Source organism: Mustela putorius, unplaced genomic scaffold (genome assembly GCF_011764305.1).
Source record: "Mustela putorius furo isolate JIRA1106 unplaced genomic scaffold, ASM1176430v1.1 tig00000196_pilon_pilon_pilon, whole genome shotgun sequence".
NCBI lineage: Eukaryota > Metazoa > Chordata > Mammalia > Carnivora > Mustelidae > Mustela > Mustela putorius.
Window position 1 is genome coordinate 11162296 of NW_025421310.1, and position 27410 is coordinate 11189705.

Below are 27410 nucleotides of genomic sequence, written 5' to 3' on the forward strand. Positions count from 1 at the left end.
GGAAGCCCCCTCCCCTAGACACGGGCCAATGGCTCTGGCCCGGGGGCGGGCCCCGCCTCCTCGCGGCCGCAAGATTTCACTGCAGGGGCCCCATCAGCCTCAGTGACGCTGCGGCCGCCTCCTGCCTAGGGCAGTGAGCTCCCGGGCGGGGGTGCGGTCGTGCAATAGGAAGCCGAGGGCGTTGCAATCTTCCCGTTGGGCAGCAGCTACCTGGCCCCGCGCCCTGCCCTTTGCATTCCCCAGACACCTCTGGAGCCCCCACCTGTGGCCCCTGGAGCCCCCTTCACGCGTCAGCCATGCCTCTAAGTCGCACTTTGTCCATGTCCTCCCTGCCAGGACTGGAAGATTGGGAAGATGAATTCGACCTGGAGAACACAGTGCTCTTCGAGGTGGCCTGGGAGGTGGCCAACAAGGGTGAGCACGCCAGGCGGTGGGTCGCGGACGAGGAGGGCAGTCGGGGATGGGGGCTGAAACTCTTGAGTAATAGGGGAACAAGACTACATGGCATGACTCTTGGGTTCTGGAGCCTATGACTCCTGTGCCCTTGGGGAGAGGCCGGGATATGTCTTCTGGACCCTGGCGGGGTACGGATGTGCCGCCTCACTGTTAAAACGAAAGGGTCCTAGGGAAGAGGGGGCTAAAATGAAAGATTCCTAGATCCTGGAGGGAAATTTCTGAGGGACCAGAGATCTGGGTCCTGAACAGGGAAGGAGATGGGCGCGGTGGGGGGGGGGGCGGGGTGCTGGTTGGCGCTTCCTAGTGCAAACCGGGGAAGTGGCTGGGTTTCAGACCCGCGTCCCAGGGGAGAGGAGTCTGGGGGTATAACTCTGGATTTGAGAGAGAGCCAACTGGCAGATAGGATGCAGGAGGCCTGGTGGCACTTGAGAGTAAAGATGAGAGGGGCTACAGACTCTAATTCTTAGGTTTTAGGGTGGGAGAGAGTTGGGGTCTGAATGCCTAGGCTCTGAAGGGAGGGGAGGGTGTGAGGTGTAGGGTGTGAGTAGAGGAGCCTGGGGCCTCAGACACATGCGTACTGGAATGAGGGAAGGCTGGGAAGTCCTTAGTTGGTCAGGGGCTGGGCCCAAGGATGGGAGTGGCTGGGGGCCTACATTTCTGCGGGGCCTGAAGTTCTGAGTTTGGAAAACCAGCTGGGCTGGAGGGAGCTAGGGTTTGGCTTTGTCCCGTCTTGGGAGAGAATGGGACCTGGTCTTACACCATGGCAGGCAGCCCTCAAACTGGGAGCCATGTATCACCAGGGCCCAGGCTCCCGCAGTTAAGGAGCCCAAGAGCCCAGACTCTTGGGTCTGGAGTGGTCATGGGACGCGCAGGGCCCTGCATGTGTGCCCTCAGTTGGGGAGAGAAGACTGGGGGACAGGTCAGCAGAGCCCCTGGGGGGCACGGAATGACAATTCAGCCTTCTTTTAGGCAACTGTGGGAATCTGAAGAGGGTCATGAAGAGAGAGTCTCCCCTGCTGTGACCTAGAGCCTGACTTGAGAATTTAAATCCAGTTCCTGTAAGCTGGGAACTTGGGAACCTGGGTCTTGCTAATCCTTGTCAGCTCCTGTCATCCTTGGGACCCCAGCACCTAATTACCTCAGGACCCAAGAGCCCGGGTCCCTAGCCCTTTCCTGTCTGACTCAGAAGTATAGCCTGAGCCCTGTTCTCCCTTCAGCCCAGGAGTACTGCCCTCGAACTCCTATCGCATTCTCTCTGACTCAGAAATATGGGCTTCTAGTCCCTTCCTCCCTCTAAGCCTCTAAGGAAGTCCAGGGCCCCAGCACGTCCCATGCCCCCCACCCCAGGTCCCAGACTTGTGGACCTCGGCTGGGTCTTCACACACTTGGGCCCACAGTGGGTGGCATCTACACGGTGCTGCAGACGAAGGCGAAGGTGACGGGGGACGAGTGGGGTGACAACTACTACCTGGTGGGACCTTACACGGAGCAGGGCGTGAGGACCCAGGTGGAGCTGCTTGACCCCCCAACCCTGGCCCTGAAGAGGACACTGGACTCCATGAACAGCAAGGGCTGCAAGGTAGGACATGGCCTGGCTAAGGGTAGGGAGGTGGGCACCCAGAGTTAGAGCAGTCGCCGTGGATGGTGAAGGGATGGCTGGGGAGGGAGGATCGCCCCTGATGGGGGGAGAGAGAGGCATGGACAGAAACAAGGATGACCCAGTACTTTCTCAGGCAGACATAAAGGAGGGAAGGTTAACAGACACTCAGACAGATGCAGGATGCTGTGAAATGGGTCGGTGAGCTCCAAGCTATAAGACATTGGTGAATGGACAGACAGACAGCAGGTACAAGATAGACTGAGAGAGACAGTTCCTAGAGGCCAAGATCATCAGACCCACAGAGAGAAAAAGAGCCAGGTAGAAAGACAGCTGGCCAGGCAGAACCCAGGGCAGGTGGGCGTGGGGTGAGGCAGGAGGGCCAGAGTAGGGGAGCCTGAAGTTCAAAGTCACGTTCTCTACCCTCTGCCTCCGTGACCTTTGCTAATAAACATGCTAATAGCACCTACCTTGTACGGTTTTGGGGAGGATACAGTAGTTAATAAAGTCTTCCGGCCAGTTCCTGGCTTTTGTGTTATGAGATACTGTGATCAAGGCGATCGTTGTCATCGTCTTTATTACTATAAACAGTTGAGCTTGCTATGAGGTGGAGAGGTGGACCAAGGGAGAGAGACTGAGCGTCCCAAAAGGTGGTGATAGCGCCAGGGGCTAGAGCAATAAGGAGAGAGAAGAAGAAAAACAGCCCGTGGACATTTCAGGGAGAAGAAGATGGAATACTAGCAAAGAGAAAAGAGAGCTAGGTGAGCAGACCCAGGGGGGTAGAGGCGGGGCAGCCAATACAGAGGGGCAAAGCCAGGAATTAAAGCTAGGAGGGGAGATCTCGTCCCAGCATCCCGGATGAGGACTGAAGAATGAGCACAGGGAGAGGGCCGCCGTCTGCAGAGATGCCCAAGACATAGCCGGTCTCAATCTCATGACAGGTTGGAGTGTGGGAGGGAAGAAGTACAGTGGTGCCTGCATTCATTCGCAGCCTCTGGCTTGGGGTGGGGTCTGGAGTCCAGTCAGGCCGGGCCGTGTCCCTAAGGAACCCTAGAACAGCCTAGCCATCCCCCATGGCAGCTGCTCCCCACGTGCTGGGGGCCTAAGAATAGCCCCCCCCATCCCAGTGAAAGGGCAGGCAACAGCTGGCAGGGGGAGGGGCAGGGCATCAGAGTCCGGCTCCCCAGTCTGGGAAAAGCCAGGTTGGGGAGGTATCTGACTGCTTGCTGGCCTGCACAGGGCCATGGCAGCAGGCCCAGAACCTAGGCCGTCATCTCGGGAGGAAAAGCAGCCGCCGACCTGAGCAGCCTGGCAGGGGCAGAACAAAACTGATGGCATAGTTTGGAAACAAGGCAGTGGGTAGAAAAATGCAGCCCCTGGGGCAGGAAAGAGGGCACCTGATGTTAGAAAGGGCGGCTGGCAGAGTATGAAACAGGCCTCAGGGCAGAGTAAGGAGGCAGCAGGTGACAAGCTTAGGGTGACAGGCTCAGACGCCAGGCAGCGGGTGGAAGAAAGATGGCGGGGAGGACAGGAAAAGAAGCATCCAGTGGAAGGAATTTGCAGCCGAAGGAAAAGATCACGGGAGAGAGCAATGTGAGGGGAGTCAAGAGAGAAGTGGCAGGGAACATGGAAACAAGGCAGCAGGTTGGAGACATAATAAAAGTGGAAAAACAAGGCAGTGGAGGCACAGAGGAAGGAGGTGTAAAATGCACGGTTGTAGGTAGAGAAAGATGGCAGTGGATAGGAGCAGGGTAGTGGTTATAGAAACTAAGCAAGGAACAGGGTAAGTGTAACAGATGGAAAATCATGGTGGGAGTAACTAAGCACATAGAGAAATGAGGCAACGGGTTAGAAATCAGCAGCAGATACAGAGACAGGGTGGAGGAGCTGCGGATGGGAGAGCCGCAGGTGCTGAGCCCAGTGACCTCTGGCCGCAGCCCTGAGCCTTCCCTTGACCCCTACCCCACCCCCCACCCCACCCCCAGGTGTACTTTGGTCGCTGGCTGATCGAGGGGAGCCCCCTGGTGGTGCTCCTGGATGTGGGGGCCTCAGCCTGGGCCCTGGAGCGCTGGAAGGGGGAGCTCTGGGACACCTGCAACATTGGGGTGCCCTGGTACGACCGGGAGGCCAACGATGCTGTCCTTTTTGGCTTCCTCACCACCTGGTTCCTGGGTGAGGTAGGTCCCATTTCCTGTCCCCAAGTCACTCCTTCTGACTCTGGCCCCAGACTACAATGGTCATCAGTCCTTGACCGGGGGGGGGGGGGGGGGGGGGGGGGGGGGTGGCTGGGGGGGGGATTTTTTTGAGCTGTTAGCTTTAGGGGGTCCCGGTTGGGTCCCTCTGGAGGGTTTGTACCAGGGAATTCTGGGAGTTGTAGTTCTAGTCTGATAGTGGCTGCACTTAGCTCTCAGATGGGACCCTGGATGTTTTGGGGGATCTCCAGCCTATATGAGAACCAGGAATGCTGGTTCTGACCCCGTTTTAGGTTTTTTTTTTTTTTTTTAAGATTTTTATTTATTTATTTGACACACAGACATCACAAGTAGGCAGAGAGGCAGTCAGAGAGAGGAGGAAGTAGGCTCCCCGCTGAGCAGAGAACCCAACTCGGGGCTTGATCCCAGGACCCCGGGACCATGACCTGAGCCGAAGGCAGAGGCTTTAACCCATGAGCCACCCAGGCGCCACCCGTTTTAGGTTTTAAAAGGCTCCAGAAACTTCACTTCTCATGCCCCAGGGTAAAAAGTCTAGGAACTGGTTACTCCTAGGGCATTCTGGGATTCTGGGAGTTGTAGTCCTTTAGCCCATACTGGGTACAGTTCTACTCTTGACTGAGATAAAGAGTCCAGGAATTGCATCCAGGACTTGGGGCTGCTTTCCAATTCAGCCCTGCGGGGACTTAGAAGGTTGGCCACCCCCCACCCCAAACTCCCATCAGCCTTTGGGGATGGGGTCAGCTGGTCTGTCTCAAGGATTTATAGTTCCTTATTCTAGGGGGATGGCAGTGGGTGACCATCCATCCTGTGCAGGAGTGGTGATAGCTCTCCCCTGCTTCCTCGTCTACCTTGGGGGATTGTCAATTGCCTACATGACACATATGGAGACACAGTGGCCCCGTTCCTGTTGCCCCATAGTTCCTGGCCCAGAACGAGGAGAAGCCACATGTGGTTGCACACTTCCACGAGTGGCTGGCGGGCATCGGACTCTGCCTGTGCCGGGCCCGGCGGCTGCCTGTGGCGACAATCTTCACCACCCACGCCACGCTCCTGGGACGATACCTGTGTGCGGGTGCTGTGGACTTCTACAACAACCTGGAGAACGTGAGCTGGGACTGTGGCACAAGGGGGCTCCCAGTGTTTCAGGACGGCCCAGGGGGATCAAGGAGTCCAGGGGAACTCCTCTCTGGAGTCCAAGTCCTCAGCTCCAACCCCCCTCAGACCCAGGAGGAGTTCACCTTCTGGCCTCAACTACCCCAGAGTCTAGACCTTCAGTCTTCTCCCCAGTTCTTGTGCCATGACTGCCTTCCCTTCCCATCTAGTTCAATGTGGACAAGGAAGCAGGTGAGAGGCAGATCTATCACCGCTACTGCATGGAGCGGGCAGCAGCCCACTGTGCCCACGTCTTTACTACTGTGTCCCAGATTACCGCCATCGAGGCTCAGCACCTACTCAAGAGGAAACCAGGTAGGGTATAGGCTGGGGTCCCTAGACATGAATGAGGTGGTCTGTGTTAAGGCCTGGACCAATTTTTCTTAACTGTAGAGAGCAAAGAACTACACCTCCCAGAGAACACTAAATTGGTGACCTGAATATGAAGCTGCCTCACCCAACGCCCTAGAGATTAATGGGAGGTGTTGTTTCTTTGACATGAATTTCAAAATGGTAAAGTTGTTTTATTGGCTAATGTAGATATTGGTCTTCTGACAGGGAAGGGGGTTTCACTGGGTTTGGATTTTGAGAATAGCAGTGTTGGGACCAGTTAATCTTCCTGAGTTATGGTACCCATTCTCAATGGGTGTATTGTAAGAACTACAATTCCCAGAAGGCACTAGGCTAGTCAACTCCTGAGCCTTCTGAAATTTTGCACCAAGAGCAGGTAGAGGTTATAATTTTTCATTGACATGCTTTAATTTCTACGAGGATAGGAAATGGTTGGGACCTTAAGAAAGGCTTGAAGGTTGAAGATATGTTCTGGAGAAGCAGGAATGGGGATGTTTAAATCATTCTCAGAGCAGGGTGGACTAGGGGCAACAAAATTACTACAACTCCCAGAGACCCCAAGGTGGATCATTTCTCTGTGGGGGCTTAGCCATTTGCAGGGGATTGCTGGGATTTGTAGTTGTGCTTGTGAACCTATGCAAGTATCTTTGGGCAAGAAGCCATCCCGAGTGGCAGGGCAGCTGGGTCACCAAGGGAGCTCCCAGAGGAGCTACTAAAGCAGAGACATTGTTCAGGAAAAGGAGTCTTTCCTTTGTTTATTCATTCAGCCAGCTGATCAGAATGAATAAATGAAGATCTAAAACGTGGACCTTCTCCCCTCACCCCAGATATTGTGACGCCCAATGGGCTGAATGTGAAGAAGTTCTCCGCCATGCATGAGTTCCAGAACCTCCATGCTCAGAGCAAGGCTCGGATCCAGGAGTTTGTGCGGGGCCATTTTTATGGGTATGTGGACCAGATACCCAGGTCTTGAGAGAGGAGAGGGTTGGGAGCCCATGTCCTGAGTGTACAGCTGGCGGATCAGCCTCTTGAGCTCCTGAGCTCCAGAACAGTGGCTAAGTATTGAGGGATTGACCCCCATCCAAGCAGAGGAGAACCACAATTCTCAGGAATCCGCATGATGCCTCTGTTCTGACTAAGAGGCTCTTTGCCGCTGTAGCTGCTGGGGTTTGTAGTTTTAAGGTCAGGGCTAGAGGGTCCCCACCTTTGGCTTCACCCTGCCTTGTGGCTTTTTTAGGCACCTGGACTTCAACTTGGACAAGACCTTGTATTTCTTTATTGCTGGCCGCTATGAATTCTCTAATAAGGGGGCCGACATCTTCCTAGAGGCCTTGGCCCGACTCAACTATCTGCTCAGAGTAAGGCCTGGGCTGTGTGTGAGGACACGGAAAGAGGACGAGGAAATCAGGACATAACTGGGTGGGGGGATGGGAGAAACCCATGTATGGAGGGGAAGTGTCAAGACCCAGAGGGCAGACTGGAGTCCCCTTGGGGATGGTAACTTCAGTTTCCTGGACAGGAAGGGGCATGGTGGGGCCAGAGTGGTCTTGATGGGGTAGGTAAAGGATAGGTGGCCTCAGCCTTCTCCCAGGTGATCCTGATCCCCTTCCCCTACCCCCATGTTTTTTACTCTGCCCAGGTGAATGGCAGCGAGCAGACAGTGGTCGCCTTCTTCATCATGCCGGCTCGGACCAACAATTTCAACGTGGAAACCCTCAAGGGCCAGGCTGTGCGCAAGCAGCTCTGGTCAGCAGCCCTGGGCCCAGGAGCCTTGCTGTTCCTACTCCCAATTTTGTGCTTCAGGAAGCTCAGTTTTGTTCTTTGGAGCACGAGCAGCTCACCTCACCAGTTCTTAGGAAAGCCACTTGCTTGAGAGGCCCCCAGTTCAGGGCCAGTAAGGAGTTTGAGGGAGGACGAGTGTGACCACACAACCAGGGCTCTGGCAAGGTCCCCCTTGTGCCACTGCCCTTTGCTGGCCTTGTGACTTTAGGCAAATAATTCTGCCTCTCCCAGCCTCAGTTTCCTGAAGTGCAAAACCCATTCATCGGCCATCAGATATTCGTTGCACACCTACCACGTACCAGGCACTGTTCCAGGCCCTGGGGACACAGCTTGGAGGAGAAAGAGAAGAATATGAAAGATACAAATGACTGTCCTCGCCACCAAGCTCACATTCTAGAAAGTTCTATAGAAAGTGCTCTGGGGTACCTGGCTGGCTCAGTCACTAGAACATGTGACTCGATCTTGGGGTTGTGAGTTCAAACCCCATTTGAGGTATAGAGATAACTTAAAATCTTTCAAAAAGAAAAGTGGGAGTAAAAAAAAAGTACTCTGGCAAGAAAATAAAGCAGGACTGGAATATGAGACAGCACACGGAGTTGTCAGGACAGGCCACACTGACAAAGTGCCATTGGGTAGAGACCAATAGGAAATGAGGGAGGGAGTCCTGCATGTGTTTGGGGAATAGCATTTCAGGCAGAGGAACAGCAGATGCAAAGGCCCTGTGGTGTATTTGAGAAACCACAAGGAGACCAGTGGCGCTGGAGCAGTGTGCTATAGGGAGATAGGGTAGGAAATGAGGCCTGAGCTATGAGAGGATTAGGAGCCGAGGAATGTCGATGAGGCTGTAAGGTGTCACTAATTGCTAGCTTCCCTTGTGTACCTCAGGTTTCCTCTCTCAGAACATAATTTTCCCACTTTATAAAAATGGGGCTTAGCATTACCACTGCCTGGACTAGTGCAAGTCCTAAAAATAGCTGACATTTCTGGAAGGCTCACCATGTGCCAGGCACTGTGCACTTTTTGTCATGAGTTCATCAAGTTTTCACTGCAAACCTATGAGGTTGGTTCTATTTTTATCACCATCTGAGTCACTAAAGTCAGAGAGGGAAGGCCACCTGTCCCTGGCCACACAGCTGATGCAAGGCACAAGGGATTCAAGCCATCCAGGGCCCGATTCCCAGCCCCCCATCCTCCAGCTCAGAATCCCCAGGGCCTCTCTGCTCAGACCTCGGTTTTCCAGCTGCCCCAGGGACCTAACAACATACAGCAGCTGATGTGTGTGCATGTGACGCTGTGGCTTTGCTCCTTCCAGGGATACGGCCAACACCGTGAAAGAGAAGTTTGGAAGGAAGCTTTACGAATCCTTGCTGGTGTGAGTGCCCCACCCCCAGCCCTGCATCCTCTGGGCTCTCAACTGCCCTCCTTAGCCCTGATTCCCAGATGCATGCGCTGCTCACCTTGCAGGGGGAGCCTCCCAGACATGAACAAGATGCTGGACAAGGAGGACTTCACCATGATGAAGAGAGCCATCTTTGCCACGCAGGTATGGTTGGGACCCCTCAACCCAGAGCTGGCAGCCCTGTTGGGGGAATCCATTCTCAAGTCCATTGAAGGTGGGAGCTAACTGGTAGGGCTTCAGTTTACTGAGGGCAGCCTGTTTTCCCGGGGCTTACTCTGCTACAGTTCTGGGATTTGAAGTTTTCTTTCTTTTTATTTATTTTATTTATTTAATTTAATTTATTTACTTGACAGAGAGAGAGATCACAAGTAGGCAGAGAGGCGGGCAGAGAGAGAGGGGGAAGCAGGCTCCCTGCCGAACAGCGAGCCTGATGTGGGGCTCGATCCCAGGACCCTGAGATCATGACCTGAGCCGAAGGCAGAGGTTTAACCCACTGAGCCACCCAGATGCCCCTCTTCCTTCTTTCCATCCTTCTTTCCTTTCTTTCTTTCTTTCTCTCTCTCTCCTTTTTTTTGGGGGGGGGTTGTTTTGTTTTTTGTTTGTTTGTTTTTTTTTTTTGGTTTTGTATTTTGTTTTGCTTTCTTTTTTTGAGTTTTACTTTCTTTGAGTCCCTGGGGTCAAAGGATAAGCCAACCCAGCCACAGAAGGAGAACTACAAGTTCCTGCCGTCCCCGGGTCTTGGGGACTCCAGTGGCATACCCATTAGAGCCCGATAGTCCGCTAAAATGCTTGTCATTACTGGGAGAACACTGAAAGCTCTCAGCACCCCCTGCTTTTCTCATCCCACTGGCTGTGTCTTTGTCCCCAGAAGTGCCTGGGAGTTCTTTCTTCTTTAGATTCCTGAGCTTAATGCAATTAGGCAAATGTGAAACAGTAGTAGAAGGTACCAGGAATGAGAACTACAACTCCCAGCAGCCCCTTCTTCATGGAGTCTTCCCTAGCCCCAGAGGCTTTGGGGAGGTAGAGTTCTTTTCTTCTCTGGAGTCAAGAATCTTTGGTACCTGCGCTCAGGGTTGGTGAACCATTTTCTGGGGAATGAAAACCTAGGTAAGCCAAAATACGGTGTCATGTGCTTTTGGCCAGACTACAGTTTCCAATAGTCCTAAGGCAGTTGGCCTCCCTGAGGATGTATATGCCATGGGGCTGCTGGGAGTCGTAGTTTCTTGCAGCCCCTGGACGACAACTGAAGGTGAGTAGAACTTTTCATGAGATGGAAGAGAGACCCATAACTATCTGTCCCAGCACCCCATGGAAGTTCCTCGCTCTGGCCTCTCCCAGTGACTCTGGAATTGTGGTTTTTCTGGGCCTCGGTTGGGAGTGGGGATGGAGGGAAGTACAGGATAGAGAGTAAAGAGAACTTGGAGAGAAAGTGAGCCAGATTTTCACAACAAAACTACAACAAAAGGTGCCTGGATGCCTCAGTCAGTTGCGGGTGTCTTGATTCCAGCTCAGGTCACGATCTCAGGGTTGTGAGATCGAGCCCTGCGTCCGGCTCTGTGGTGGGCATGGAGCCTGCTTGAGACACACACTCTCTCCCTCTTTCTCTCTCTCAAAACAAACAAAACCAAAACAAAAAACCCCTGCAACTTTCAGCAGCCCCTGGAGCTTGCTACCATATTGGCAAAGTCTTGGGAGTTTTACTGCCTTTGGGTTTCTTTGATGACAGTGCAGGACAGAGTAACTACAACTCCCACAGTCCGTGAGGTGTGTGAACGCTGACTTCGCCCCAAAGGCAGCTGGTAGTTTTAGTTTATTTCCAGCCCATGGTGATTAAAGGGAAAAGCAGACCTTTGCAGATAGGGCCAGATAGGAAATCTACGACTCCTCATTCCTTGGCCTTGTGGTTCTCACAGCCTGGCGGGAACTGTGGTCTCCCCAGGGTCAGCATGGCTCGTAGGGAACTCGGGAGCCCCCGTCCCTTCTCTGACCCCCATCCCACTTGTGGCCCCTGCAGCGGCAGTCTTTCCCCCCCGTGTGCACCCACAACATGCTGGACGACTCCTCGGACCCTATCCTGACTACCATCCGACGAATCGGGCTCTTCAATAGTAGTGCCGACAGGGTCAAGGTAAGGGCAACGGTCAGGGTGGGTTAAGCATGGTGGGGTGGGGTGGGGGGAGGGGAGCCTGGGCCTCCCATTCCCCCTTTCCCCTAGTTTGTCCAAGGATTGCTGTATTTAGAAAGGACCTTAGCTCTTTAAGCAGACACACTTAGATTCAGAGCTTTGTCATCCCACTGACTTGTGTGACTTTAGACAAGTTTTTCACTCTCCGGGCCACTCCAGCATCCCAGGAAGCAGCCAAATAAGGCGCTTGAGCTGAGCTCTTCTTTTCTCGCTGGTAGGTGATTTTCCACCCAGAGTTCCTCTCCTCCACGAGCCCCCTGCTCCCCGTCGATTATGAGGAATTTGTCCGTGGCTGCCATCTTGGGGTCTTCCCCTCCTACTATGAGCCTTGGGGCTACACGCCGGGTGAGTGCGGCATGGTGGTGGGCTTCTGGTCCGATCAGGCATGAATGATGGAGGTACTTGCCCCATTCTGTGCAAAACAGGGACAATGGTAACAGTCTCTTAAGCTACAGAATGTGTTTTGGGGACACGGTAGCTCATGTGATATGTAATTAGAGGTCACACATGATTTCCTCACATTGGCTGATGTTTGGCCCCCCAGAAAGCAACAGCTGAATGCATAGTTCACCCATGGAATGTGGTCAGGGCTCTTCCTGAGAGAGGAAGAGGCCCTGACTCCAGGGCCGGTCAGCTTCACCTTCCACTTTGAGGTAGGGGTTGGCTCCGTTTAGAGACATGGTGTTTTTTTTTGTTTTTTTTGTTTTTTTTAAGATTATTTATTTATTTATTTGACAGACAGAGATCACAAGTAGGCAGAGAGGCACGCGGGGGGGTGGGGGAAGCAGGCTCCCCACCAAGCAGAGAGCCCGATGCGGGGCTCAATCCCAGGACCCTGGGATCATGACCTGAGCTGAAAGCAGAAGCTTTAACACCCTGAGCCACCCAGGAACCCCTAGAGACACGGTCTTGAACTTAGACCTTATTTGCAGTTCTCCCTCACTTCTGGACATTCTGGTGTAGCCCCAAACTCAACCCTGCCTCGTAACTTTTCAATCAAGCTACCTTTATGTTTTTCAAGCTAAGGAAATAATCACATTTGCTGTAGTATTTCTTAATTTATGAGTAATTTAACAAATCTCTCAAACCATGCTTGCATGAGAATTAGGATGATGATTTTACTAGCTTTATTTCTGTCGTGGTTTCAGTGATGCTGAGGTTTTGTGTGCTTGGCCCCAACCCTGTTTTTCCCCATAAGCCCTGTTACCTCTGGAGCCTGTGTTTGCAGGTTATGTGGGTTTTTAGGAACACTTATATTTGAATTATAACAAACTGCTTGAAGCATTTCTCAGGCTTATTTAGGGTATCAAACGAGGCAGTAGTGAGAGCCCTTCTCTTACCTTCTATCAAAATAGACTGAAGCTGGGGCACCTGGATGGCTGAGTCGGTTACGTGACCGACTTGGTTTCATCTCCAGCCCTGATCGCAGGGTCGTGAGATCAAGCCTGGCACCAGGCTTTGCACCTAGTGCACAGTCTGTGTGGGACTCTTTCTCCCTCTTCCACTATCCCTCACCACTGCAGCCCCCTAAGTAAATATATAAATTTTAAACAAAAAAAAATAAAAAACAGACCAGGGGCACTTGGGTGGCTCAGTGGGTTAAAGCTCTGCCTTTGGCTCAGGTCATAATCCCAGGGTCCTGGGATCTAGCCTGGCCTTGGACTCTGCTCGGCAGGGAGCCTGCTTCCCTTCCTCTCTCTCTGTCCGCCTCTCTGCCTGCTTATGATCTCTGTCTGTCAAATAAATAAATAAAATCTTAAGGAAAAAAAAAAAAAAAACAGACCAAAGGTATGATTAACCAGCACACTCTGGGAAGAGAAACTATCTTCCAGGTTGTGTGGATTAAGTAAAATGGTAGACATTGGCACAGAGTCCGTACTTAATAGTTCAGCATCCTATTGCCTGACTCTAGACTCTTCGTCATCCTGAAGCCTTGGGAGAAGTGAATTTCCTTTTCCTAGCCTCCTAGCTTCCCCTTTGAGACACTATGAGAGTCTAATGGACAGCCTGGTTTTGTAGGCTCAGTGATTTGCTCAAGGTGTCAGTAGAGGGCGCTGTTGGGGCTTTATTGCGATGTAAGAAGCTGCAAAGGCAAAAGCTAAGTGGCCCGCCCTTCTCACGCCTTCCTGCAGCTGAGTGCACGGTTATGGGCATCCCCAGTATCTCCACCAACCTCTCCGGCTTCGGCTGCTTCATGGAAGAACACATTGCAGACCCCTCAGCTTACGGTCGGTGCCCAGGAAGGGGTGGGCTCCTGGGTCCCCGGGGGAGGAGGCGGCGGCGTCCTGGCGCCGGAGAGTCCCTGGAAAAATGAAAGTTTCCTTAGTCTGATTTCTGAGCCCCTGTCCTGGCCTCCACAGGCATCTACATTCTGGACCGGCGGTTCCGCAGTCTGGATGATTCCTGCTCGCAGCTCACCTCCTTCCTCTACAGCTTCTGCCAGCAGAGCCGGCGGCAGCGCATCATCCAGCGAAACCGCACGGAGCGCCTCTCAGACCTTCTGGACTGGAAATACCTAGGCCGGGTAGGACTCCCTCCCATGTCCTCTGCTGGTGAATCGGCCGTTTCTGGCCCGGGGTCTGATTCCTCAGCCTCCAAGGCTGGTGCGGAAGACAGCAGCTTTCCACTTGTAAACAGCCGCGGTCCCTTTAAGAAATTAACCAGCTTTTGCAGGTAGACCGCAGTGTGGCGAAAGAGGTAACTATCTATTTAGGGAGTGGAGCCAGAAAGATGGATGATTGGCGCAGGGGCCGTCTGGAAGGCGCCGGGGTGTGCTCATCAGCATAAGGAGCGTGGTTGGGGTCCGCCCCCTTCTACCTCTGCCGGGGGGCGGGGTCTGACTCCCGTCCCCTGACACCCGGTCCCGTTCTTTTCCCCAAGTACTATATGTCTGCACGCCACATGGCGCTGGCCAAGGCCTTTCCAGAGCATTTCACCTATGAGCCCCACGAGGCTGATGCGGTGAGTGGACTCTGATCTCTGATGGGCTTGGAGCTAGAGGGCTGGGGTAGGGGCGCGTCTGGAGTGGGAAGGGCCAGGCGGGGGCCGGGGGTGAGGGGACGACCGTAGGGGCCTCTGCTCACTCTCGGGTTTGTGCCCACACACCCCGGAACGCAGGCTCAGGGCTACCGCTACCCACGGCCGGCCTCGGTGCCACCATCACCCTCACTGTCGCGACACTCGAGCCCGCACCAGAGTGAGGACGAGGACGAGCCCCGGGACGGGCTGCCGGATGTAGACGGGGAGCGCTACGACGAGGACGAGGAGGCAGCCAAGGACCGGCGCAACATCCGCGCCCCTGATTGGCCGCGCCGCGCCTCCTGCGCCTCTTCCACCAGCGGGAGCAAGCGCAGCTCGGTGGACACAGCGCCCTCCAGCTCGCTCAGCACTCCCAGCGAGCCCCTCAGCCCTGCCAGCTCCCTGGGCGAGGAGCGCAACTAAGTCCCGTGCCCCACATTCTCGGTCCATCCTGCAGCCCTTGTCTAGAGGGTGGACGAGGCCAGAATGGCGCTGTTCCTAGACCCCACTCCAGATCCCTAATCCTCTTGGGGGTCCACAGCCCTGCCCCCTCCGCCATACACTCCAGCCCCTCTAGCTCCGCTCTTGGAATCCCCAACACTCCAGAATCCACAACGCCGTGCCTTTCCTGGGTTCCAGAATGCATACTTTGTGCCCTGGAATCCTTCGGACCTGGCCTGGTGGCCAGGGGCCAGGAACCTGCCATTTCCCTGCAGTGGTGCAGGAGGTTCTAGGAAACCTGGTCTGTTGCCTTCCAGGCGGGGGCTCCTAGAGCCCTTTTTATAGCCCACAGGCTATGCCATGCTCAGACCTGGCCTGAGGGCCAGCAGGCTCTGGAAACCTTGTGGTTTCCCTGCTAATGGGACAATCAAGTCCAAAGCTGGGGCACTTTCAGGGACTTAACTGAACGCAGAACGTCCTCCATTTCAACTCCAGGACTCAGGCTCCAGACCAGGGCTCTCCCCTGTTTACTCTGATCTGGCCCTTCCTGGGGTGTTTGGCTCTGCCTGGAGGGCCCTTCCACCCCTGGTGTTCTCTTTCTCCCTCCTTTGGCCAATGGGGGGTGGTGGTGGTGGTGGTGCAGAACCACTTGGCTTCTCATTCCTGTTGGAGAATATGCAGTCTTGGTCTAGATGCTTTTCTGGCCATTTCTGAACCAGAACGTCCTTTGGTTCCCTGAGTCTGATCTCTCCTCCCTATGTCGAGATTCCTGTTCCCTCCAGGGACTCCCCCTGCAGAGGACCTGAATGTCTTGGACCTGACTGTCTTCCCCTGCCACAAGCCCCAAGCCCTAGGCCCACCACGAAACCACTGGGTTCTAGGTCTTGGCTACTGAATCCAGAACCTTACCACTGTGCCGCTTCCTGGTCCCTTTCCCCTGGTCTAGAACTGAACCCACTAGGTTCTAGAACTTTTCATATTTACCTCGAGGCTCTTCCATCCTTAAACTGCCCTGCCCCCAGCTTTGGTGAAAGGGAGGGGCCCTTCTGTGTGTGCTGTGCTGTGTCTGATCCACTTGGTTTGCTGTTGGGAGGGGGAAGGGAGAAAGGGGTGTGATTGATGTGTGTCCAGAGATGAAAAATACATCTATATTTAAGAATCTCAGGATTGGTCCACTGTGAGGGCTTGCTGGGCCTTGCTCCTGGCCCCTCACTCCCCTTGGCTTCTCTACTTCTTTACCTCCTGTATTCTTCCCCCTCTCCTCTGCCTACCCTGGAGTCCCTGATAGCCTGATGTCTCCGAGCGACTTGGATTGCTGTTCTCGATTCTAGTTTTGTTTCAAGGGAAGGCGCACCCCTGTTTAGTTGGGACTTGCAAGCAGGCAAAAGAGTGGGCTCGGCCTCTTTGGCAGAAAGGGGCTTTGTCACCTGAAAACAAAACAAAACCTTAAGCCACAGCTGGGTGAGGCTATTTAAATTTAAATGAACCAGATTCCTCAGTAGCTCTAGATATAAGCAAACGACCAATAGCCACTTGTAGCCACATGAAGCTTATAGGTACACAACTAACAGTGCAAATACAGAATATTTATTTTCTTAAAATGTTATTTGAGAGAGCGCATGAGGGGGAGGGGCAGAGGGTGAAGCCGACTCCCTGTTGAGCGGGAAGCCAGCAGCGGGGACTGGACCCCAGGACCCTGGGATCATGGCCTGAGCAGTGGGCAAAAGCTTAACTGGCTGAGCCCCGGGAATATTTTCATCATTGCAAAAAGTTCTATTGGACAACACTAGCTTAGAACGTGTTTCGAGGACACTGGCCTCTGGACTTTAGCCCTACTGTGTGTCCTGAATAGCTATTTTCCAGGGAACCTTTTTTTTTTTTTTTTTTAAAGATTTTGACCGAGACACAGCAAGAGAGGGAACACAAGCAGGGGGAGTGGGGAGAGGGAGAAGCAGTCAGCCTGATGCAAGGCTCGAGCTCAGGAGCCTGGGACCATGAGCTGAGCTGAAGGTAGATGCTTAACTGAGCCACCCAGGGGCCTCTTCTTTTCAGTTCTAGTCTAGAGTGCGTCCCCCTGAACCAGTAATGTTTCAGGGGAATAGAAAACTGGATTTGCATGTGTGACCATCCCCGTTAACTGTTGGTGATGGACACACCTCCCCTCCAGAACCCTGAGTGGCCACCAAAGTTCCTGGGTGTCCAGGAACCACTTCCTCCTAGATTCTTTGACCAAAACCAGAGAGGGTGCAGGGGGTCAGAGTTCAGTTTCATAGTCTGGGCCCAGCAGCTGCCTGCTAACCCTTCAGTTCCCATTTGGAGAACCTAGTTCCCAAGTTTCACATCCTGTTTCTGTGCTGCGTCCCAAACCCCTAGCTCAGCGTCTCTTATCACGCGCTCTTGCTTTACAAAGTTACTCATCAGAGCCCATTTCTGGTTACAGTTTGTTATTTCTAACAGTGCCTGCTTCCAGCCACCAAGCTAGGTCCTACTGGACTCTCCTTGGGAGTTTCGTCTCTGCCTTGCAAGGGGGCAGCTGAACAGCCTGGCCCAGCAGGGAATCTGCTACTCCACCCCACCCCACTCCTAAATTAAGACTAAAGGTTTAGAGAACCCCAGAGATCGTCTGCGGGGCCAATACCTGTCTCCCCGCCAGGGCAGTCCAGCTGTAAGCCTTGTGGAAGTGAATCCCCCGCCTCAGTTCCCACACCATACACACAAACGCAACAGCAACACAACCCAAAGTGCCAACTGCTGCAAAAAGCTTTATTGTTTCCATTTGGTCCAGGGCTTGGGAGAGGGCTCCAGGGTGGTTACAAAGCTGCCTCTGGCTGCAGGGAGAGGGTGAGGCACGGATGTCAGCGAGGCCCCCTCAAAGGATGCTGCTGGTCTCCGGAGCTCCTAGTCGTGCTTGAGGGTGAGCCTCTCGAAGAGATACTCGCCCAGCCCAGCCTGGGGGCCGGCCAGCCTGCGGAGGTTCGTCAGGTGGTCGCCCATCTTCTTGATGAGCTTCACCTCCTCGTCCAGGAAGTGGTTCTCCAGGAAGTCACAGAGCTGAGCGACAGGAGAGACCACATTGCCACTTACCCATCGACAGTGTGACAGATGGGGAAACCTGGCTCAAAGGGAAATGTGCCCAATTAAATGCGGCTGAAGGGGATACTTACATGGGGGTCTGTGCGGGCAGAACCCAGGGCGTGCAGATCCAGAAGAGCCTGGTTCAGGCTCTTCTCCAGAACCAGGGCAGCTTCCATGGCGTCCAGGGTTTTCCCCCACTCATCTTGGGACGGCTTCTGTAGAGAGGGCAGAGCGCTCAGGACTAGCTACATCGTCCGCTAAAACGTCTAAGAGCTTGCATCTATCACCTCCAGGCTCCTACAACCACCCGTCTCAGGAGACCCCGTTGCAGTGTCTTCGGGGAAGGGCGCGAGCCTCCATTTTGCGCCGCACAAGAGTGAACACAATCGTCCAGATGCCCGCGCGGGGCCTACAGCGCTACAATCAAGGCGCTCGGCGCGCGCAAGGGCTACTGGGACATGTAGTCCGCTGCCCACACACTATTTACCTGGACGTCCTGGAAGAGGGCGCGGCCGCCGCGCTGGTTTTGCATCTTCAAGAGACGCTCGGCACCCTCGCGCTTCTCCTCAGCCAACTCGCGGAAGAAGTGCCCCACACCTTCCAGAGCCACATCGTCACGGTCGAAATAGAAGCCCTGCGGGAAGGGAGGCGCGAAAAGTGGTTAGCGGGAAGAAAGGCCGGCCAGAAGCCCGGACTCCGCCCTCCGACTACCCTACCGGACAAAGGCAGCCAGCGCGTGCGCACTTGGGGGAAACTTGGACTGGGGGCGTCCTAGGGACCCTCACCAGAGAGAGGTAGGTGTAGGAGGCCCGCAGATGCATGTTGACCAGACGGTTGACGGCGGCCTCCACCTCGGTGGAATAATTCTGACGAATCTGGGAGCTCATGGTTGATTGAAGATCAGGAGGTAAGCCCGAAATTGGCTGTGGGCTGGTCCCGGAGGCAGCGGGCGGCCAAGAAGATGGCTCCCAAAGTTGCGACTGGAAAAGAGGTTGGAGGGTGGTCGTTGGCTGGTTGCAGGGGCGTCCCTGGGTCTGTTCCGTCCAAACACTGTTGAAGCAAGAGACAGATCCGCAGGACCGCCGGGCGCACTGCGAGAGGCTGTGGCCAAGGCGGCTTCTTTTATAGCGCGCGGGCCCTGGGAGGTGGGGCGTTCAGGGAAAGCGATCGGCCAATCCGCGGTGCTGGGAGGCGGAGCTTAGGACCCCTATTGACCAATCTGAGCTGATAGCAATCCCAGGCCCCCCCGCCCAGAAGTGGGGAAGTCACGCGCCAGTAGCGCGAGGCTGTTGTGAAATGGGGAAGCGGAGGTGGGGGTGGGTTGCGGGGTTCAAGGGTCCTGGGGCTGATTCTGGGACCTCAGGGAATTGTGGGGATCTCCCTGGTAGGTGAAAGGTTAGTGGGGACACTGGGAGCCCTGGAAAATTATGACTTTGGGGTTTTGGGGGTGTCTCAGGAAAGTAGGTTGGATTCTGGGTTGTCTCTTAGTGCATGGACCTTTCTGGCGCCCTGTAAGTTTCTCAGAGGTGCGGAGACCTCCAGATGACTGGGGTTTGCTCTGGAAGATAAGGGGTCCCTGGATCATTAAGAAGTTTGGAAGGCAGTGCGGTGAGGTATTTCTGCAATCTTTGGGATCTGATAGATGGATTGAAAGGGGGGACCTGGAGCCCTGGGGTTCACTCAAAGATTGGGAATTTCTGTAGCACTCAAGTTCACGATGAAGTCCTTATTTTCTGGAATCTTCCCCTGGGAGAGGGGTGGTGGTGGTGTGTGTCTTTAGACTCATGAAGTGATCTTCAAGATTAAAAGGAACAGTTCTAGAGCCATGGGGGTCCTCCTGTGCCCCCCCCCCATAGGGGACAGGGATATTTCTGGAAGCCTTCTAGCGGCTTTTCTAAGTGGTAGGTCTTTGGAGCCTTTGAAAGATTGGGGCATTTGGAATACCCTGGGGCTATTTCAGGGGCATGTTGTTTTTCTGGAAGCTGCCACATGTAGGGTGAAATGACACTCAAGCTTTACGGTCTCTCTGAGGCTACTTTGCTACTTTTCCTGGACACTATTCTGAGGGCAGCGAGACTTGGAATTCTCTTTGGCTCTGAAGCAGTCTCTGTCTTGCCTTAACACATGCTTCTCAAAGGTCTCAAAGAGAAGCCCTGGGTCCTGGGGAAACAAGGTCTAGGGACCTGTGGATGGGATGGGTCTCTAACCAGTGTACATTTTTTTAAGTCTATCAGTTGCAGGCTGGTGTCTTGGAAGCAAAGCTGGCTCAAACCAGGACCCTGCCCTCAAGAAACTCCCCATGTCCTAGAGGGGGGAAAGGGGACAGACAGGAACTTGACCCTGTTTTCAGTGCCCTAAGGGGTAGCCAGCAGGTTGGGCAGGGGAGCTGAAGCCCCTGAGGCCTGCTTTGCAGGTGGTGGGGGGGACCCCAAACAGCCCAGGCAGAGGGGGTGTTTCCTGACCTAGAGGATGCTGGACCAGGCTGTTATCTGGGGTCGTCAAGGGGTGCCTGGGCCAGTGGCCAGGGAAGCAGCAGTGCTGAGTCATGCTGAACTCAGCGGGAAGGGTCTCGGGCAGAGGCGGGGTGGGGCCACTGACTGACCTCATGTCTGCGGCAGACTGCAAAGCGGCTGGGACCCTGAGAACTAGGCCTGGCTGGGAACCAGGTCTGGCCCACTCTCCCAAGAGGCGAGTGTGCTTGGTCTCCGAATCTTACAGTCTTTTTAGCTGCCTTGATGTTTTTCCTGGGCTCCTGCCTGTGGTCATAGTGTCCCCTCTTTATGGGCAGTTGACTCAGTCTCCCCTCATAGCTGTCTCATCCTACAGCTCTCCCCTGACCTGGTGTCTCTGGGCAGTCTCTGGGGGAGGGGCAGTTGCCCCAGGCACACAGTCACAATGGGGCCTGAGTTACTCATTCACCAAATTTCATACCTCAGCCTAAAGACCTTTAGCCTCCAGCAGGCCCCCACCTGCCGTGAGCTGGCTTCAGAAGTGCTCACTGGTGGAGGGAGAGGAAGTGGGGAGACAAAGATGATCTGAAGGACTGAGATCTTGAGGGTGGGGTGAGGGGTAGATCATTGGAGGGGGGAAAACAAGAGGCCCAGAGAGACAGAGGGAAGACCGAGAGATTGGAGAAGAGACCCACGCAGAAGGTACAACAGACCCTATGACCAAGTGATCTTTATCTCTGGTATCTTTTTCCGTGTCTAATCTGCAAGGCAGCTTTCCGGTGTCTTCATGAGGGCCAGCTCTCCTGGAGGGCCCCACCCAGGTACTGGGCCAGCCTGTCCCCTTGGAGCACACAGCACAGGTGCAGGCCTTGTCCTCTCTCTCAGAACCTGATTCCAGCATTCCAACCAGTTAGCTTCTCCACAGGGCTCTAGAGCCCTCTCCTGGTCCAGTAAGTCCTCCTCCCAAGGTCTCTCCACCGACCCCCCCCACCCCCGCCCCAATTCTCCACCTCAGTTAAGTGCAACTTCCTCCCATCCATATGGCAGAAGCTTCCATGCCCTAGTTCTCCAGGGCCTCTTCTCTTTTCCTAAAGCCTCAGGCTCCACTGCCTGGCTTGGCCTTGCCCACTGCTGCCTCCAGCACAACACCTCAGGCTTCCACACAAGTGATCTTCAATTCCCTCAGGACCCCAAGCTGCTGGAGGCAGAGCTGAGACTAACTCATCACTAACCCAGAGGGCACCAGGCTCCTTCAAAGAAGGTTTGTCAGCACACAGGTCTCCTTAGACAGCCAGCAAGTGGGCTCAGTGATTCAGACTCCGAAGTGTGGTCTGAAAGAGGTTTATTGCCCCCCCCAAGACCACTCCTCCCCGTGCCCCCCACCCCAATAATTACAAAAGTAAGAAAAATGCCCATGACCCCCAATCCCACCCCTCCCGGAAAAATGCCATAATTTATGCAGAAAAGACACAGTCCAAGGCAGCTGGTGGCCTCAGCCCATCTTTTTCCAGATGGTGAGTGATGCAGTGAGCACTCCAGCCACAAAGATGGTCACTGTCTGCCACGTGGGTGTCCCAAAGTAGGAGAGGAGGCCGTCCTGTGGACAGGGACATCAGTCACTTCAGCAGCCAGCACATAGGAATCAGGGAGGGAGGTGGTCATAGGGCATGAGTGGGGGCAAAACCCTAAGATGAATGGATAATGGGGTCAAAGGATCATCAAAAAACTAGAGGGAAGCCATAGGAAGCGGAGGCACCAGGAAGGACAGAAGGTACTGGTGGGGTCAGAGGTCACTGAGAGGTCAGAGGTCATAGGGAGGTCAGGGATCACCAACAGGTCAGTGGATACCAGACAAATTAGAGGAGTTGTTCAGACCTGTGAGGAAAGGCATTACAGACCCCGTTTGATGACCCAGAGTCAGAGAGAGCAACACTAGTGGGCTTGGGAAGACCTGAGGAGTGGGGGAGGGGGTTAGGGGGCCTCACCCAACCACCCTGGTCCTGGATCCAGCCCAGCAGTCGCTCTCGAAGGAAGTCCAGTGTCCAGCCCATGATGGTCCTGATCAGCTCGGGCACCTTGGTACACAGGGCCTACAGGAAGTAGGGTGGGCCTTAGGGACTGAGCCTTGTCCCCACTGTCTGGGGACAATGGCCCCAAGCCTCCTTTCTCACCTCTGCCTCCCCTCGTACCCTGCTGCAGTCTACTTCCACTCCTACTCAGAATGAGCCTCCTGAATTGTCAACTGGATCTTGTTATCAGTTGCCTGTTCACATACCTTCCGTGGCTTCCCAGGCAGTAAAGACCAAAAGGCCTCTCTCAGCCCACACGGCCCTGTATGAAGGCTCTGACCTGACTGCATTCCAATTTTCCACTTCTTTTCTGTGTGTCATTTACCTTCTCCCGGATCTTCGTTCCCACCAACTCTTCCCTGCCTCAGGACCTTTGCACATGCTGATTCTTCTATCTAAATAGGCTTCAACCAAGCAAATTTTTACTCCTCCCTCAAAGCTCTCATGTTAGGTCTAATGTCACTTCTCTAGAGAGAGCTTTCCTGACCTTCAAACTAGGTAGGACCAGACATACCTGCCAATGACTTTCCATCTCCCTGAACTTTCCCCTTCCCACCCTTTATGTATCTGGCTGCTTCCTCCCTATTGTCCCCAATACCTTAGCTCCATCAACATTTTGAACGCTCTCTCCCTCACCTCCAACATTCAAGCCCTACCAGCTGAATCTGGCAAACACATTAAGAAATCTACTCCCCACCTCCACTGCTACCAGTGGATGCCAGGTCAGTCAGTCATCAACCAGAATTACTACAGGTACCCCCCTCACAGCTTTCCAGTTTTTACCTCATACTCTCTTCTACCCAAAACAGCCCCCCAAAATTGTTGGGCTTCCACTCCCAATATATCTTGAAGTTAAAAGGATTTCACAGTGAACAGCCATATGCCTGCAGCTGAGATTGTACAATTACCATTTTGCTTGCTAGAACAATCCTTGAAATTTACAAATCAGGTCACCTCACTCTCCTGTTTCAAAACCAGCCAGTCACTCCCCTTTTGCTTACAGCAAAGTTAACATATTTAACATCGACTATGGGGGCCCTCACAAGACCCCTTCAAGTCTTCCCTCAATGCATCAGCCCCTTGGCCTGCCTCACACGACCTTTGCACTTGCTGTGGCCCCAGGATGCCTCCCCCGCCCCTGATCTTCTTAGATCACCACAACTTTGGCTTTAATGTCACTCGCTCTTAGAATGTTCCAACCACTTTGCATTACATCATCCTCGCTTACTTCTTTTGGCCCCATTGGACAATGTGAGCTCCAAGAGAGCAGGGACCTAGCCTGTTCTGTTTGGCACTGCATCTCGGGTGCCGAGTACAGGTCAGGCACATAGTAGGCCCAAGAAATGTTTGCTCCATGAATAAATGAAGGTGCAAACAACCAGCCCTCAGCTCTCTCCATTCCCTCTGGTAAACGGGCTTCCCAGGGCTTGTTGCCCTCAGAACCCCCAGGTCCTCCCAGGTCTGAGTGGAGCTTCCCGGGGCTCATGCCCTGCAGCCGCCCACCTTGAGCACCAGTTTGCTGGCAAAGTAGAAGAGGGCAACGACCCGACCCCAGTTGAAGTTGCCATCAGAAAACATTTCAGCTGCCACTCGGAAAAAGACCTCGCGGGGGGAGTCTGTGTCCACAGCTGCGATCATCCTGCAGGGAAGAAGGAAAGCCAGAGCTGGGGAGAAAAGATCAGGCATAGTGTAGAGACCCTGACATCCACCTTGTACCAAAGACAAAGACACTGAGGCTCAAGCCAAGCTAATGTGAAAAAGAAGGGGCCAACATGGGGGAAAGGAATGAGACAGACACTTAGGACTGTGGGGAAAATGACTGAGGGAGGGTTTCAATATTCTGAAGGAGGGAATGGCTGAGTGTCCAGGGTGCTAGAAGGTGTGGGGAGGGGACCTGGACCCCTGGGTCTGAGAGAATAGGAGGCTGCTGGTCTGAACTCCAGACTCCTAGGAGAAGGGGGGCCTGAGAGCCAGGACTCCAGGGTTCTGAGGGAGAAGAGGACCAGTGGCTGGACTCCTGGGGCCCCCGGGGCCACACCTCTGTAACTCCATGTTACTGTCCAGTTCATCTCCGATGCGCTTGAGACACTCGCTCAGCTTCTTGGTGGATGCATCCTGTGGCGCCTGCTCAAGGGCCAGCTCGGGTGTCTCTCCCCCCATTCGCCCTGCTCGATCTTGGATGAAACTAGAGTGGGAATGGAGTTTGGGGGGTGCAAAATCAGAATGGGGCATCACTCCTCAAATCCGCTCAGCAATAATCACACCTCAAACTCACCCCTGAAGCAAAAGGGCCCCTGTCTTCATGATCTGCTCAGAGCTGGTGGGCCCTAGAGGAGAAAGGAGGGAAGAGGTGCCTGGACTGTTGGATTCTAGGGGATCCAGGGACTAGGGTAGCTCATGATCTCTGAGGGAGGACAACACTAGGAGGAGGTCCTGCACTTCTGGGTTCCTAGTAGATACAGTACTTAGGGGCCCGGACAACTGAGTCCCTGATGGAGAAAAAGGCAGGGAGCCTAGGCCTGTATCCTACGTTCTTCCGGTGGAGGCGGCTGAGGGAACGCTTCATGCATCCAGACCCCTGGCCTGAAGGGGCAGAGGAGAAACCCGCCCCTCCCACCAGGAAGTGGTGCCGGCGACAAGCCCGGGCCTGCCCCAGGGGCTTGGATTTTGGGGTCTCCAGCTTCTCGGGAGTCCGAGAGCACCAGGCAGGAAGGAATCGGGGCACAGAGGCCAGAGAGCCGGGAACCCCCGGGAAGGGAGGGGGTTGGAAGCTGGCAGCGCCCGATCCGGGAGTTTCTGCCCCGGAGTGCTTGGAGATCGCACGGCCCCAGACCGGCAGGAGGGATCGTGGGGCCAGCCAGCGAGGGGGCTTGCCCTCCTCCCGCCCGTCTGCCTCCTGCCTCACCCCCGCCTCTGGGTTGCTCCCCGGACCCGTCCATCACCGCCGCTCCCGCCGCCGCCTCTCGCCGGGTCCGCCCGGGCGGCCGCAGCACGCCCCTGGTCACGTGACCGCCCCGCTGAGCGTGCCTCCTCACGTGATCGCCCCGCAAAATGGCGGCCACGCGCTGTCGCCCCGCAGGCCCGTCCGATCACGTGAACACACCTCACCTGCTGGGGGACCTCTGGCCCCGATCACGTGACCGTGAAATCCGCACTTCCCTGTAGGAACTGCCGGTGGCGCTCTTCTACCGGCTGCCTGTTCCTAGGCAGCTGTGAACTTTCATTCATTCCTCTGTGCAGTATTTTTGGAAGTTTCAGGTGGGATCTGAGCTCTCGCCAGAACAGAAGGAACACGGAAGGCCAAAGTTATCATCCTCTGAAGCAGGACGTTTCAGATGATTTTGAGTTGTTTTTGTGAAAACAAAAGAAATGTGAGGTTCAAAAAGTGGCAAAACTAATCTATGCAGAGGGACTGGAAAGGTATGAAAGGGGAAGGACCCAAGTCAGGCACCTGGGGGGACCTGAAATGAGCTTTATCTTGATCTAGGTGATGATTACTTGGGTAAACATGCTGAAAAATTCATGGAGCTGCACATACGAAATGTGCACTTTACCACATGGAAACTGTATCTCCTTTGACAAAGAATAAAAAGATTAGAAAATAGACTGGGGTCAGATAATGAACGTTGGAGCATATAAGGGAAGGTATCTAGGTCCTAAGGTGGGTGGGAGCCGTAGCAGTAAGATCGTAAGAATCCTAATACATCAGCCTACCACCACCACCAGAACACAGCCTGACAAAGTCAAGTTTACTGACCCACTGTGATGATAGAGATCACACAGAGAGAAACCATGGAGCATCTTGACAAAGGAAATGGTAGAGTTACTATAGGACCTGCCAGAAGGGTAGAACTTAGGTGACAACTAAATGATGGGCTCAAGGCAGGGTCAACATCAGGCACAGACTGTGAAATGGAACCAAAGTCGTCTATCCCCTGGAAACTACAAGGTCAATCCAGATGTGGAGTACTGGGTCCAGAAACCCTTTATGTGAAGCTCTGCACCTAGACTGGAAATCTAGGCTGCTACTTTGTTTTCAAATGACTACAGGGAAAAGTGGGATGTTTCATTTTTACTGATAAAAATTTCAATACTTTATGATTTTAGGGAACAAAGTCTCCTGAAAGACAGCATATACTTGGAGGAAACAGTGTTTCCTATTTGAAGCTAATGTTATCTGTGCCTATTATTCCAGCCCAGTAAATTAGCCTTCCCTTTTCCTTAACTAGAGAGGGCTTTTAAAGTAGCTACAGACCACTGAACAGTACAGCCATTGAGTAGTGGGGAGAAAACTTCTTAGTTCTGAAGTAACAATGAAGATGCTTTCCAGACACTGGAACCTTGAAACCCACCTCCAAGAAAGCTCCTGATGATTTTACTCCCCAGGCATTCACGTCCGATTCGGTCCCCTCCCACACTGAATAGGGCTGAGCAACGTGATCAGTATGATACTGTGGAAATAACAGAGTGTGACTTCCAAAGTTAGGTCATAAAAGTTACTGCAACTTCTGTCGTGCTCTCTCTCAGATCACTCAATTTATTATTATTATTTTTTAAAGATTTTACCTGACAGAGAGGGAACACAAGCAGGGGGAGTGTTAGTTTGAGAATCAGGCTTCCTGGCGAGCAGGGAGCCTGATAGGGGCTCCTACAAGTTGGGGGGGGGGGTAAGGAAAAATGAAGGTTTCAAAAGAACTTTCATATGCTAAAGAGGACCTACAAGATACTGGAGGCCTTGCCACTGTCAAGTCGAGGTTGTGTTTCCCCTCTAGCAAGGCATTAACGTTAAGATAGTTGGGAGATTCCTACATCTCTTGGCATCCTGGAAATACAAATCAAACTCACACTGAGATACCACCTCACAGCAGTCAGAATGGTTAAAATTAACCAGTCAGCAAACGACAGATGTTGGGGAGGACGCGGACAAAGGGGAACCCTCCTACAGTGTTGGTGGGAATGCAAGCTGGTGCAGCCACTCTGGAAAACAGCATGGAGTTTCCTCAAAAAGCTGAAAATAGAGCTACCCTCCGACCCAGCAATCACACTACTCAGTATTTACCCTAAAGATAAAAATATAGTGATCCAAAGGGACACATGCACCTGAATGTTCATAGCAGCAATGCCCACAAGAGCCAAATTATGGAAAGAACCTACATGTCCATCCACAGATGAATGGATAAAGAAGGTGTGGTATATATATACAATGGAATACTATGCAGCCA

At 53.7% G+C, this 27410-nt stretch overlaps 3 protein-coding genes across 4 annotated transcripts; 1 reads left to right on the forward strand and 2 right to left on the reverse strand.

The window, feature by feature from the left end:
• Nucleotides 1-77: 77 nt before the first annotated feature.
• On the forward strand, nt 78-15753 carry GYS1 (glycogen synthase 1). Of its 2 annotated transcripts, XM_004767361.3 has the most exons (16): nt 78-414; nt 1854-2035; nt 4039-4230; nt 5185-5370; nt 5589-5733; nt 6597-6714; nt 7007-7127; nt 7409-7515; nt 8864-8923; nt 9016-9094; nt 10965-11078; nt 11354-11480; nt 13268-13363; nt 13496-13659; nt 14016-14096; nt 14253-15753. In XM_004767361.3, the coding sequence occupies exons 1-16, from the start codon at nt 297-299 to the stop codon at nt 14574-14576; spliced, it is 2214 nt and encodes a 737-aa protein (XP_004767418.1). In that variant the 5' UTR covers nt 78-296; the 3' UTR covers nt 14577-15753. The 2 variants fall into 2 exon arrangements, with proteins under 2 accessions (XP_004767418.1, XP_044932993.1); XM_045077058.1 differs by lacking the exon at nt 1854-2035 and having other exon boundaries at nt 355-414.
• A 1583-nt stretch (nt 15754-17336) lies between these two features.
• On the reverse strand, nt 17337-18769 carry FTL (ferritin light chain). Its single transcript, XM_004767363.3, has 4 exons — nt 18455-18769; nt 18157-18303; nt 17759-17884; nt 17337-17645 (listed from the first exon to the last, which is right to left on the reverse strand). Exons 1-4 carry the CDS (start codon nt 18554-18556, stop codon nt 17493-17495), a joined length of 528 nt encoding a protein of 175 aa, XP_004767420.3. The 5' UTR covers nt 18557-18769; the 3' UTR covers nt 17337-17492.
• A 2675-nt stretch (nt 18770-21444) lies between these two features.
• Nucleotides 21445-25180, reverse strand: BAX (BCL2 associated X, apoptosis regulator). Its single transcript, XM_004767366.3, has 6 exons — nt 25094-25180; nt 24464-24515; nt 24227-24373; nt 23692-23827; nt 22105-22209; nt 21445-21716 (listed from the first exon to the last, which is right to left on the reverse strand). The coding sequence occupies exons 1-6, from the start codon at nt 25125-25127 to the stop codon at nt 21612-21614; spliced, it is 579 nt and encodes a 192-aa protein (XP_004767423.1). The 5' UTR covers nt 25128-25180; the 3' UTR covers nt 21445-21611.
• Nucleotides 25181-27410: the final 2230 nt, after the last annotated feature.